The sequence below is a fragment of the Protopterus annectens genome, chromosome 3.part1 (genome assembly GCF_019279795.1).
Source record: "Protopterus annectens isolate FY-2018-M chromosome 3.part1, PAN1.0, whole genome shotgun sequence".
Taxonomy (NCBI): Eukaryota; Metazoa; Chordata; order Ceratodontiformes; family Protopteridae; genus Protopterus; species Protopterus annectens.
Genome location: NC_056732.1, coordinates 24,172,278 through 24,186,192, shown reverse-complemented (window position 1 = coordinate 24,186,192; position 13,915 = coordinate 24,172,278). Strand labels below are relative to the sequence as shown.

The 13,915-nt window shown below is 43.2% G+C and overlaps 1 protein-coding gene across 1 annotated transcript in view; it reads left to right on the top strand.

The window, feature by feature from the left end:
• The window catches only part of LAMA1 (laminin subunit alpha 1), a 3,417,884-nt gene that overhangs the window by 3,225,789 nt on the left and 178,180 nt on the right, over nucleotides 1-13,915 (top strand). Inside the window, exon 51 of the mRNA XM_044066516.1 lies at nucleotides 12,678-12,867. Coding sequence (XP_043922451.1) covers nucleotides 12,678-12,867 — 190 coding nt within the window. The remainder of the gene's footprint in view (nucleotides 1-12,677; nucleotides 12,868-13,915) is intronic.

Here is a 13,915-nt window from a genome sequence, read left to right as displayed (position 1 = left end):
GTTTAAAGCATCCGACAGCATATTTTGCAGTCGCTAGATGAGGTCTCATTTTGCTGTGTGTTAACAGTTTTTGAAGTCACTAGCATGAGGTTTGACTCTAAAGTCAAACCTCATGCTAGCGACTGCAAGAAAAGCTGTTTAAACACGCACACAGCTTAATGAGACCTCATGTTAGCGACTGCAAGAAATCCTGTTTAAAACACACAAATATGCTGCGGATGTTTTAAACAGGATTTCTTCTAGTCATTAGCATGAAGTTTCATGTTTGCAAGGGAACAGACTGTAAAAAAATACTTACAGTTAAAATGCAAATTCTGAATGCAGTAGGAGCCTCTGGATAAGGAGTCCACGTGTTCCCAGATGTCCAGCTAGATAAACCACTCGGCAGGATACAGCACTATGGAAAAGCGTTCTCACTCCCTGCAGCAGTATTTAACACCTTACAGGTGTGGGAAGGTCTGAATCTCTTACATCACGAAGAGGCGGGGGGACTTTTAACAATAGCATGCTAATAGTGCCGGGATGATGTAGGTTTCTGGGCGGTATCTTGTATAGGAACTACTGCTGATTTGTAGCCCTTGTGACATCACAGCTTCTGAGCCAAAAGCTAACTTTTACAGGGCACGAGAAATTTTTTTTCAAGTGAAAGTTATACAGTACGGGAAAAGAATGTAGCATTGAAGGAAAACAGAGGAAATCACAGTTTTTCAGGGCAGCATTGTTAATTTTTTTTGGTTGGTGGAGGGAATAGGGAGAAAAGGTTCAAATAAGTTGAGTTGAAGTAGGGCATATCCCGTTGTTTTCCTTTAACAAAAGAAAACATAGCTGAATCATTTAACTCATTCTTTACTGAGACTGTACTTGCCCTTGCCCAAAACCAAACCTATACATATACTACTAGTGCCCCCCCCAAACCTAACAACGGCCCCACATTTAAGCTACAACCCACCTCAACCTCCTATATAAGAAAACTACTATCCCAACTAAAACCAACAACACTAGCAGCAGATTCCCTCCCCAATGAATTCTTAAAACTTGCAGCAAATGAAATAGCTAAACCAGTCTCAATCCTAATAAACCGATCCATCTCAGAAGGTTCAGTACCCTTGATCTGGAAAACTGCCTTTATCATATCCCTACACAATGGGGGAAATTCTTATGACATATCTAACTACAGACTAATAGCAATATTATCCCCACTTGCTAAAATATTACAAAAATGTATTCACCATCAATTAATGACACGTCTTATTGATCAAGAGCTCATATCTCATACACAACATGGGTTTTGGCCAGGACATAGCACAACCACCGCCCTGCTAGCATTCATAGATACCATTAATTACAACAGGAATAATGGTAAGCTTTCTTCAGCCCTCTTCCTAGACCTATCAAAGGTATTTGACATGGTCAACCATGAAAAATTAATCTCCCATCTTGTAAGCCTAGGCTTAGATAACTCATCAGTCTCCTGGTTTAAAAACTACCTCAACAATAGACAACAGGCAGTACTATGGAATAATAACTTGTCTCCACTCTTACCTGTAACACTCAGAGTACCTCAGGGATCTATACTGGGCCCCTTGCTGTTCTCAATTTTTACAAATAATCTCCACTCAGTTGCAAAAGGTTCAAGCCTTATACAATACGCAGATGATTCAACTGTAATATGTAACGCTCCTACTTTACCAGACCTCCACAAAAAGACACAGGATAACTTTCACTCATTGGAAACATGGCTCACTGAGAATGGCTTGATACTCAACCCCAAAAAAACCAGGCTCCTGCTATTTCATCCCTCAACTACAACTGCCCCCACCTGCACCTTTACTATCCACTCTAATAACGGTACCCCCATATCACCAGAAGCCCAGACAAAACTACTAGGTATTACTATTGACAATAAGCTCAAATTTGATGTACACATTAGTCTGGCCATTAAAAATACTAACAAAAAGCTAGGTAGCCTCTACAAACATAAAGCATTCCTGACCCATAATGCTAGAACTACAATTGCACGTACACACCTTCTCTCAACACTACTGTACGCCTCACCCATCTTGATTAACTTATCCAAAACAGAAGTCAATAAAATGACAACCTGCTACAATCAACAGCTCCTACAGAACACATCACTGCCTAAACCTAAAGCACTTGGGCTGGATGGAACTACCAAACTTACTTATTTATAGTCATCTGGTTACTACTCACAAAATACTCTATCAACAAAATATATCACCTTCACTGGCTACCATTGTTCAACAATATTCCTGTCCTAGGCAACTCCGCTCAACTGACAAATTACAGTTAACTGTCACTAGATCCAACAACCATGCTGGAGACTCCCTTTACTCTTCTTATGTGGCCAAAATCTGGAACTCCCTGCCTACATCCTTATCCCTGATTACCTCACTACCTACATTTAAAAAAGCTATCTACAACTACCTCAGCAACAAATGGTTATGTCCCTGTTCAACTCCAGACTAATACCTGATCCACTCCAGTACTATTGTAACCATCGTCCTAAACTAGAGTCCTCTGTTACTTGCATATAAATGTATACCACATCAAAGGTATGATAACATACATATAACAGTGTTTTTATGAACAATGTAAAACTGTTTAATGACTATTGTAAACTGTATCTGTCTGTAGTTTATACCTATAAGTGGCTTTAGTTTATGCCTATAAGTGTCAATAACTAGATATCCTAATGGATCTAGATGAAATATGTACCCAAGTTTGTCTGTATGTTCTGTAAAAAATGTCTCTTTGGAGCTTTTCTCCCCGGGCCTCCACTGAAAATGGGCATATATCCAGCTGGACTATCCCGGTTAACAAATGTAAAATAAATAAATAAATAAATGAAAATTATTCGCCAAAGAGGTGGTTAGTCAGCCCAAAACCCCTCTATGGACAGATTTGGAAAAAGTGTCTATGCTTCTTCCACCTTTGCCCTCAGAGCATTGAATTACCTTTCCCATTTTATGAGGCTACAGAGGGACTTACTTGCTTTACCTCCCATATGGCCACTCTGCAGACCATTTCCAACATGTCCATGAGGCTGATCTCTCATGCAGTTGAGGGCATATCTAGGGTGGCCAATTCCAGCATTGCCATTCGGCGCCATGCCTGGATGCAGCTGTGTGATTTCGCAGAACTTTTAAAGGCGTCTTTTATCGAAGCCCTTTTTGATGGTTTCTCCCTCTTTGGACTGATTGTTTGTGACACACTGTCATGCAGTGGGAAAGACAGAAAGACTCTCTGAATCCACTACTCTACCCAACAAAGGTCCTTCTCCAGGAATCAGTTTGGGGGGAAAGAAGTTGTGGTTCAAAAAATCCCAGGGTCCTTTCCAGGATGCTTAAGGAGATTTTTCCCCCAGAAGCAGAGGGGGGAATAATTTGAGTGGTAGATGTCACCCTCGGGGCAGAGGGGATCTGCTGAATCAGGAGTCTGAGGATTCTACCTCAGAGAAATCCTTGCAGCATCCTTGAGGTGTTGCCTGACTGTCCCTTTCTGGAGGCAGTCGGTGGACGATGCTCATTGCATTGATGCACCCATGATGATCGATGGGTGCAAGGTGTCATGTACAGAGGTTACTCCATTCCCTTTTTCAACCCCCTCCAAACCAAAACAACACCTCCCTGATGTTCCACCCAGTCCGGGGGGGGTTTAGCAACTTTGGAAATTGCAAAGTTGCTCAAAAAAGAGTCATTCAGGAGGTCCTTTCAGACCAGCATGGATCAGGGATTTACTCCTGATTCTTTTTAGTTCCAAAGAAAACAGGGGATCTCAGACTGATACTGGACTTGACTTACCTGAGCAAATTGGTGAGACACACGAAGTTCAGGGTGGTCACGGTTCAGTGTATCCTTCTTTTTCTGCAGAAGGACGGCTGGATGTGCATGATAGACCTGAAGGATATGTACTATTATATCAAAATGAACACACTCCAGAAGGTATCTCCATTTCAGGCAGGGAGCCAGTCACTACCAATTTTGTGTGCTTCCATTTTTGTGTGCTTCCATTTGGTCTCACCACAGCCCCCATGGTATTCACCAAATGCATGGCAGTGGTTGCAGCTCATCTCAGACTGCAGGGATTCCATGTGTTTCCTTACCTGGATGACTGGCTCCTAGTCACACCCTCCAGGCATCTACTGGTCCAGACCAGGGATTTTCTCTTGCAACTGGCCCCAACCTTAAAGATCACCATAAACCTACAAAAGTCACAATTGCTACCTGTGGAAATTATAGATTTTATAGGGGCCCGCTTGGATACAAACAAAACCTTGGGCAATCTTGCACCAGACAGGTTTCTCTTGCTGAACACATATCAGGCAAAAGTTAGCGGTGCCAAATCCTCCAGCAAATCTTGATGTTCATCGTGCATACAGCTGCAGTAATCACAGATGGGTTCTCTGCCGTCAGGCGGTCCCTCGGTCGGCCGAATTCCAAAGTCTTGGTCCGGCGTCGGTTGTCGTCGCTCTCTCTTCTGACGTCAGTGAGGCCAGAGTATATAAGACACAGCCGACGCCATGTTCTTCAGTCTTTTTTGCCGCGCGGTGCCCGAAGCAGAAGCAGTTCGCAAGTGCCGGTCGGCCAGCTCCTGAATTACGAAAATTTTGGAAACCGAAGTCTTCATTAAAGCTAAGTACCCCGTTGGGGAAACTTTTCTTGCCTCAGACCGATGTCAGAAAAAGTTAATAATTGTATTTCTTGTGGGAAGCAAATACCGCATAAGGATTTCCATTCCTGCATACCTTGTTTGGGCCCAGACCACGACGTCTCGGGCTGTCGCTTTTGCGCTACCTTCAATAAACGCACTATTAAGCGTCGGGCGGAGTTCGCCCAACACTACTTTGGTAAAGCTTTTGATTATAAAATGTCGTCGGACACTCCGACTACCGTTTTGTCCAAAAACGCAAGGAAAAGGACCGACACACGAGGCCCTCGGTCCCTGCCGACACTACGCCAAAACAGGCTACACGTGGTCCGGTTCTCAGCGACGCCTTTGCAGTCCATGACTACCGACGACACTCCTTTGGCGGTGTCCTCTGTACCCGAGACCGCTGGGACCTCGGCCCTTTCCCAGACTACAACCAAAGCCTTTGCTAATGTTGAGCCTACTAATGTGGACAGGTCCACCTCCACCCATGGTGTATTTAGGCCCTCATCTTCTTTTCAATTAAGGCCTTTACTAAATCCAAAGCAGCCAGGCATCCCACGAGGCCTGTTGCACAGGGCCCATCTCCAGGTCCCATGCCTAAAAAACAGATGCTTAAAATGGCTGAGGATTTAATTACTCTTATCAGAGGTTCTCAACCCCCTCCAGACAAGAGACCCAGAGTGGAGGAAGATTCTCCCTCTTCTGATCAGGGATCCATTTTATCAGAACATTCTGATGCAGAGGAACACTCTTACTCTCCTTTTGAGGATTCGGATGCAGAACAGTCCATTCCTTCTGTATCCCCTCCTGAGGATTTTTCCTTCGGGGAAACCTTGCACACTTTGAGGGAACACTTCCATTGGGAAGGCCAAGACTTTTCAGATTCCAAGAAAAGACTTAGGGAATTTCTTTTGTTACCTCAACACAGACCTCTGGCTATACCCCCTGTTTTGGACATACTGGATGATGTCTATTCGGGGGCTTGCCTTAACCCGGATTCTCTGCCTCCTGCACCAGTCAAACCTGATAGGTATTACAGAGTACCCAGCTCTCACCAATTTCTCTTCAAAAGCCATAATGCTGACCCTGAAACCATTTCACAAGGCCCCAAGGGATTGAAGGCCTCCACTGCTAAGAATCCACTTCCTGCAGAAAGGGAATCAAGATCTTTAGAAAGGTGGGGTAAAAAGGTATATACCTCGGCCACCCTAGCCATGAGGGCCTTAAACTGTCAGTTTCATATGATTAAATTTCAACAGTTCCTGTTATCACAATTAAGGAACAAAATGTCTCAACCTGAACAACCAGATTTAAAAGAGTTACAGGATATGATGCATAGTGCAGAGCAAGTGGGTAAACACACCTTACAATGTGGTTATGATGCCCTAGAGGCTTCCAGTAGAGCGGCTGCCACAGGATCAGTCATTCGCAGACATGCTTGGCTTAGAGAACAAAACTTGCCTGATCATGTGAAAGCTAAACTTCTAGATGCTCCTTTACAAAAGGATGTGCTGTTTGGTACTAATGCTGAGGAGATACTACGGAAAATGGAAGAAAAAGCCAAATCCATGCAAACTGTCAAAACCTTTTTCCAGGTCCAACCACCACGTTTTAGCAGAAATTGGCCTTCAAAGAACTGGTCCTTTCCAGCCACTGACAAGCCCCAAAGAGGTAGATACAGACGCACAAGGGGCAGAGGGCAATCACAAGGATCATATAGAGGACGACAATGGCAAACTCCAACACCAAGAGGTGGAGAGGACAGTGCACAACAATACAAGAAGCAAACCGCAATGACTCCCTCATTTCCATGCCAAACACATCTCAGCTGGCAGCACCTTTGGGAGGAAAGCTAGCATTATTTGCAAACAATTGGCATATTGTCACAACAGACAAATGGATACTGGACATTATAAACAGAGGCTACAAATTTCATTTCCACACTCTTCCAAAAATGAGAGGCATGCCAAACCTGCCACAGAATCAAAGGGCAGAGGCACAACTATAAATTTCAAAGCTCTTAAACATGAGAGCTATTCAAGAGGTACCTTCTCACGAACAAGGTCAAGGTTTTTATTCAAGGCTTTTTCTGGTACCAAGGAAAGGAACCGACTGGAGACCCATCTTGGACTTATCCATCCTAAACGCATTTCTACTCGTACCAAAATTCAAGATGCTCACATTACAGCAACTTCTTCCCATGCTGGGCAAGGAGTTTTGGCTGGTAACATTGGACCTCAAGGAGGCATACCTGCATGTCCCAATCAGACAAAGCTGCAGAAGATACCTCAGATTTCTTGCAGGTTCAATCCACTATCAATTCTCTGCATTGCCCTTTGGCTTATCTACTGTGCCCAGAGTATTCACAAAGTGCCTGGCATCAGTGATTGCCTTCTGCAGACTTCAAGGGATACAAATTTACCCTTATTTGGACGACTGCCTGATCCAAGCGGACAGCAAACACATACTTCTGGAACATCTGACATATGTGACACGGCTATTGCATGCCATGGGATACACAATCAACAAAGAGAAATCAAGGCTAACACCATCTCAGAAAATAACCTTCCTGGGTGCCAACTTGGACACAAACATCCAGATGGCCTATCTTACGCCAGAAAAACAAGGGCAACTATCTCAGTACTTCAAAATACTAGCAAAAAGTACCAGGCTTACTGCAAGGAAAATCCTGCAGGCTCTGGGATTCATGGCATCTTGCATTCTTTTAATCCCATGTGCAAAGCTGCATATGAGGAAACTTCAATGGTACCTAAAAAACCTATGGTCTCAACACAGTCACAGTTTGGAAATAATACTACCAATAATCCCATGTTTGCAAAAGGAATTTCTATGGTGGGCCCAAGCATGTCAAGCAAACACAGGCCTCCCATTCTGCAAGCCTCAAGCAGAGCAAGTTATCACAACAGACGCCTCAGATTATGCTTGGGGGGCGCACATGACGGACAGGTGCATCCAGGGCAAATGATCCCAAAAAGAAAAGCACCTCCACATCAATCAAAAAGAAATGCTAGCAGCTTTCAAGGGCTTCCTGCATCCAGGACAATTACTCATAAGAACAGACAACACCACAGTAATGTGGTACATAAACAAACAAGGAGGAACACGTTCATACCCCTTGTGCAGACTAGCCATGACCCTTTGGAACTTGGCTCTGGAATGGCAAATCGAACTTCAAGCACAGTACCTGCCAGGATTGGAAAACACACTGGCAGACAAATTAAGCAGAAATTAAGCAGAAATATGACAGATCCACACGAATGGAAGTTACATCCGCAGGTGTTTGCAGAAATAACCCAAATGTGGGGGAGGCCAGACATAGATCTTTTTGCCTCCCACAGGAATCATCAATTGGAAAAGTTTTGTTCGAGGACCTTTCATCCAAAGGCCTGGAGAGTGGACGCCCTTTCATTCAGTTGGACAGCATAGACAGTTTACGCATTCCCACCTCTGCCTCTTCTGCCCAAGGTACTTTTGAAAGCAAGAGCAGACAGACCGAAGATGATACTGATTGCTCCAGACTGGCCAAGGCAACACTGGTACCCATTGCTGAGGAGCCTAACACATACTCCTCCCTGGTCCCTGCCTCTAATGCCACTTCTGCTGACTCAGCACAGTTACAAAACTCTCCACAGTCAGCTGAAAACACTCAATCTCGCTGCATGGAAAATTCCTTAACACCGCAACAGACCCTACTCTCCAAGGAGGTGCAGGATGTCATTTTGGAGGCCAGAAGACCATCAACTAGAAAAGCTTACTCCGCAAAATGGAAGCAGTTTTGTTCTTGGAGTGCGAAAAAAGGCCAGGACCCTGGAAAACTGAACTTGCCTCAGGTATTACAGTATCTAGCTGAGCTGCTGAACAGTGGACTTTCATTTTCTTCCATAAAAATCCATGCCTCAGCTATTTCTGCAGAATACAACACGGACCCTCCTTTATTTTCTCACCCACTCTTACGACAGTTCCTCAGAGGGGCTAAGAATATTAGACCACCAAGGAAACAACCAATACCAGCCTGGGATCTTAATTACATACTAGAAAAATTAACATTGCCTCCTTTTGAACCAGCTGCCTCAACAGAATTGCAATATTTGCCCTGGAAAACTGCCTTCCTTCTGGCTATCACTTCAGCTCGTAGAGCTTCGGAATTACAGGCCCTCAAGGCGGTGCAGCCTTTTCTCATTTTCCATCAGGACAGGGTCTCCCTTCGTACCAACCCATCTTTTATGCCTAAAGTGGTATCTAGGGTAGCTTTAAATCAAGCCATACACCTTCCTACCTTTTACCCCAATCCTCAAAACAAAGGGGAAAGGCTGCTACATTCCTTAGACATCCATAGGCAGCTACGCTACTATTTGGACAGAACAAAGGCCTTCAGGAAATCAGAACAACTCTTTGTGTCCTATGCTGTAGGGGCTCAAGGGAAGCCAGTTTCCAAGCAGACTATTTCAAAGTGGACAGGCCACTGCATACGGTTTTGTTATTCCTATCATGGGAAATCTGTTCCTACAGTTATCAGATCACACTCCACCAGGGCCACAGCTACCTCTACAGCCTTCCTCAGAGGAGTTCCTACCAAAGATATTCTGGAGGCAGCCACTTGGAGTTCTGTACATACCTTCACAAAACACTACCACCTGCCTTTATATTCCAGAACAAGAGCAGGCTTTGCCACTGCTGTTTTGCAGGGCATTCTGGCTCAACCCAGTTCCTCCTAGTACCTACCACCCTGTGCGTAGCTTTGGGATTCTACCCATCTGTGATTACTGCAGCTGTATGCACGATGAACATAGTACAGTTTTGTACCTACCATAAATGTAGATGTTCGAGTGCTAATACAGCTGCAGTACAGGTTTCCCTCCCTCCTTCCCCACTTGGTAAAAGAATGGGGCCTAACAACCTCTTCATACAGCCTGACTGGGTTATCCTTCTAAGGTTTATTTGCTTGCAACCACTGTTTTTGGATTATATTGCATTACATGTGTACGCATATAAGCATAATTTATGTATTGCCTTCTTTCGGGGGGCACCTGACATCTGGGGCAAGAAAGACTGAAGAACATGGCGTCGGCTGTGTCTTATATACTCTGGCCTCACTGACGTCAGAAGAGAGAGCGACGACAACCGACGCCGGACCAAGACTTTGGAATTCGGCCGATCGAGGGACCGCCTGACGGCAGAGAACCCATCTGTGATTACTGCAGCTGTATTAGCACTCGAACATCTACATTTATGGTAGGTACAAAACTGTACTTTCTCAGGGCTTGGGTTCTGTGGCTGCAACAATAACTTTACTACCAACAGCTCACTTACATATGAGGGTTATTCAGTGGACATTCTGTCCAATGGTCCCTTCTGCATCATCCCCTCAATTGTCCTGTAAGACTGTCTCGAGTTTGCAGAAATTCTCCTTTGTGGTGACGTCATGATCCAGAAGTATCTCATGGTCAACCTTTCATTCTTCCCACCCCTGTCACCACGTTGACCACCTATGCCTTCCAGATGGTGTGCAGACAGTTCAAGGCAAGTGGACTCCCGAGGAGACCAAGCTGCATATCAACGTCCTAGAGGGCAGTGTTTTTAGCATTGCAAGCTCTTCACTCCCTTCTTCGTCTGGGGACATTTGTGAGTTAGACTGACAACATGTTTGTTGTGTGGTATCCCAACAAATAAGGTGGAACGAAGTCCTATCCCCTTTGTCAAGAAGCGATGAGAATGTGGCAGTGGGATTTCTCTTCCAACCGCTTTCTAGTTGTGAAGCACATTCCGGGGGAGCACAACATATTACCAGACAGGCTCAGCAGAGTACTATTGATGCCTCACAAGTGGTCTCTGAATCAATCAGTGGCAAACCGGATTTTCCTCAGATGAGGTCAGCCCTGCTGCAACCTTTTTGCCTGTCCTTTCAGCAACAAGTGCAGCAGATACTTTGCCCTAAGTCCTCCACAGGGACATTCACCAAGAGATGCTCTAGTCCATGCTTCGCCTCCTGATCTGCTTTATGCGTTTCTTTTCTACCTCTGTTTCCCAAATCTCTTCAGAAGGCATGCAGGTTGAAGAGCAAAGTGATCCTCATTGCACCTTTTTGACCTCAACAAGTTTTGTTCACCTTTCTGTGGTGTCACCTGATTTGCCCTCCTTGGACTTTGGAACCACATCCAGACCATCTGCCTCACCCTTAAGAACAAATTCAGCCGGATCTTCACAATTTCAAACCGAACGCATAGTTTCTACAATTCTGATGATAGCAAGACAATCCAGGCTTTCTTCCCCAATCTAGAAGATTATCACTTATTCCCATAAGTCTTCTACCCAGAAAATATATAAAAGTAAGCTGAAAAGGTTTTCCCTTAGGGCCCAACAGCATTACATTGATCCCTTTATGGCACCCATTTTGGCAGTCTTGTATTTCCTGGCTGTTTTTTTTTTTTTTTTTTTTCATTTGTGGGCCAGCTTTTCTACTGTCAAAGTTCAGTTGGCAGACATTTCTGATTTTCACACTGGGGAGAAAGCTACATCTTTGGCTTCTAATAGACTTTGCAAAGCCATTCTCAAGGGTACATTTTTTCTTCAACCTCCTGTCTTCAAGCTCTGTCCTTACCTCCCTTTGAACATACTGCTAAGGCAGAGTTGAAATTCTTGTCCTGGAAAACAGCCTTGTAAGTGGCTATTACTTCAGCCAAGAGGGTTTCGGAGCTTCAGGTTCTATCTTCCAAACCTCCCTATCTTATTTTTCATAAAGACATTTACCGTATGTACTAATCCCTCTTTCTTACCAAAGGTAGCGTTGATAAACACCATTAATCAATCCATTAACCTCCCTGTGTTTTTTCTGAACTTCCAAAATAAGGGTGAATATATGTTGCATCTTTTAGACGTTCATAGACAATTGAGCTTCTGCATGGATAGGACAGAAACTTTCAGGAAATCTGATCAGTTGTTTGTCTCTTTCTCAGATTCCACAAAAGGGAAAGCTGTTGTTAAAGCTACTATTGCTCGATGACTAACATATTGTATTACTCATGTGTATACGTTGAACAGTGTTCCTTTACCTAAACCAGTCAGAGCTCATTCTACAAGATCTATAGCTGTTTCCCAGACCTTGTGGTCCAGAGTGTCTTTAGAAGATATTTGTGCAGCTGCTTCATGGGCGAACTCCCACACCTTTGTTTCACATTACAAACTTGACATCATATGCAGGAACAGGGCTGCTTTTGGTTCTGCAGTGCTCCGGAATATCCTTCCATGAGGCCACCCAGATCTTTGTAGCTGGGGACTCTATCCCACAGGTTTGATGAAGACTAAACAGATAACATCAGCTAAATAAGTTACATACTCACCATAATCTTCCATCTGTGTTGTCTGCTTCAGTCTTCATCAGCCTTCCCTCCCTCCTTCTTCCTTCCTTATCTCTGAAGGGCCTGGTGGATTATTCTGGGAACCTTTGTTCCTGTTTTGAACTCCTGAGAGCATACCTTTATGCTCTGTTTTTTTTTTTTTTTTTTTTGTTTTTAGACTATATTTTTCTCTTCTCGGAATATTGCAGCAAACTCGATCTGAGGTATCTGAGAGGAGCTAGGCAGTATGGGTAGGATGGGAGGAGCTCTAGGTTGGAATCCTAAGCTTGCTGATGGCTTAGTCGATTCCAAGCTCAGAACTGAGACCCACAGGTTGGATGAAAACTGAAGCAGACAACATAGATGGAACGTTTTGGTGAGTACATAGCTTCTTTTTTTGCTTGTACTGGTTGGAAATAGATAGTAACAAGGCTAATTTCTATTTCCACAGACATGTGAAATCAAACTTTTTTGGTGTACTAGTTGGAAATAGATACTAACAAGGCTAACTTTTATTTCCACAGCCATGTGAAATCAAACTTTTTTGGTGTCCTAAGTTAGTTATTTTACAGCAATGGTCATTGTTTTCCTAATCATTTTCAGAACTAAATACACTATATGTAACTAGACATTTTATATCTTCTTCTCCAGGTTTTCTTTGCAGCTGAACATTCGGACCTACACTTCCAGTGGGCTGGTGTACTTAGTGGGTCATCAAAACCAAATGGACTATGCTGTTCTACAGCTGTACATGGGGCAGCTTCATTTCCTGTTTGACTTGGGAAATGGCTTAGCAACTGCTACAGTTCCTAGAGCTGTTAGTGATGGAAAGTGGCATTCAGTAAGTCTTTCTTTTATTTCTGGCTGTGTCTTTGGTAGAAATATCTGGCCTCGGGCTGGAGAGCAGTATTCCATGTTAATATATAGAGCATAATTCTAAATCATTACACCACAGAACTGATTTCTTTTGCCTGTACACTTGAACAGTTATCTCTAACATTCCATCTATGTATATATTTGTTTGTTTTCTGGGTAGAGTACTGTTCCAAACTGAACTGTTTTCAGGCTAGCCCAGTAAGTACAGAACATCGAACAATGCAGTAATAGAGGTTATACAGAACAGAGCACAGTTTGAGCAAGAATTTAAGGCTGAAAAAGTTCTTGAAAATATGTAAAATAAACTAAGCAATCTATATAGCAGAGACTTGAACCATCAACTTTATAAAATAAATGTAATAGATCAGTCAAGAGAGGTGAACTATAATTTGGTGTGAGACAACACATGAGCTGGAGATGAAAAGCCCATGCCTGTATCTGGCTTACTGATGTAGAGCATTGTACTCTTTTACAGTGGTTGATAATTCAGGTTATGTGTAGTGGTATACCGTGTTTACAGATTTATAGTACAAAGTAAAATCAAGAAGGAAAAAGAAAAGATGGGATGAGAATTCTGGTTACAGCATTATGTTGTTTTGTTTTAGATTAATAAGTATTTATTGTATTTTGATGGTTTGATTAAAATGTGGTCAGCGCTTGAGAAAGTAGTGGTGTTGGTAGACATTTCCTTTTCTTTTTTCTTTTTTTTTTTTTTTTTTGCTGGGACCAATGAAAGAAAAAGGTACATCTGTTATCACTAAGGAAGGATGTTAAGATGTTATCATCAGGTATGTGATTTGGTGAGATAGTAATAATGAGATTTACAAGGGACTGATTGTTTTGAAATTTGGTCTTGTTGGGTTATATATTTGTGAGCGTTTGGACAGTGAAAAAATCCCTTGGAAAATAAACAGTTAAAAAAATAACAAAAAGGCATCTCCGTACCACCCACCACACTTCTGTGAGCACTTTTGTCTTTGCAGTAGCAGGACTTCATCAGAATACAAGCTTTA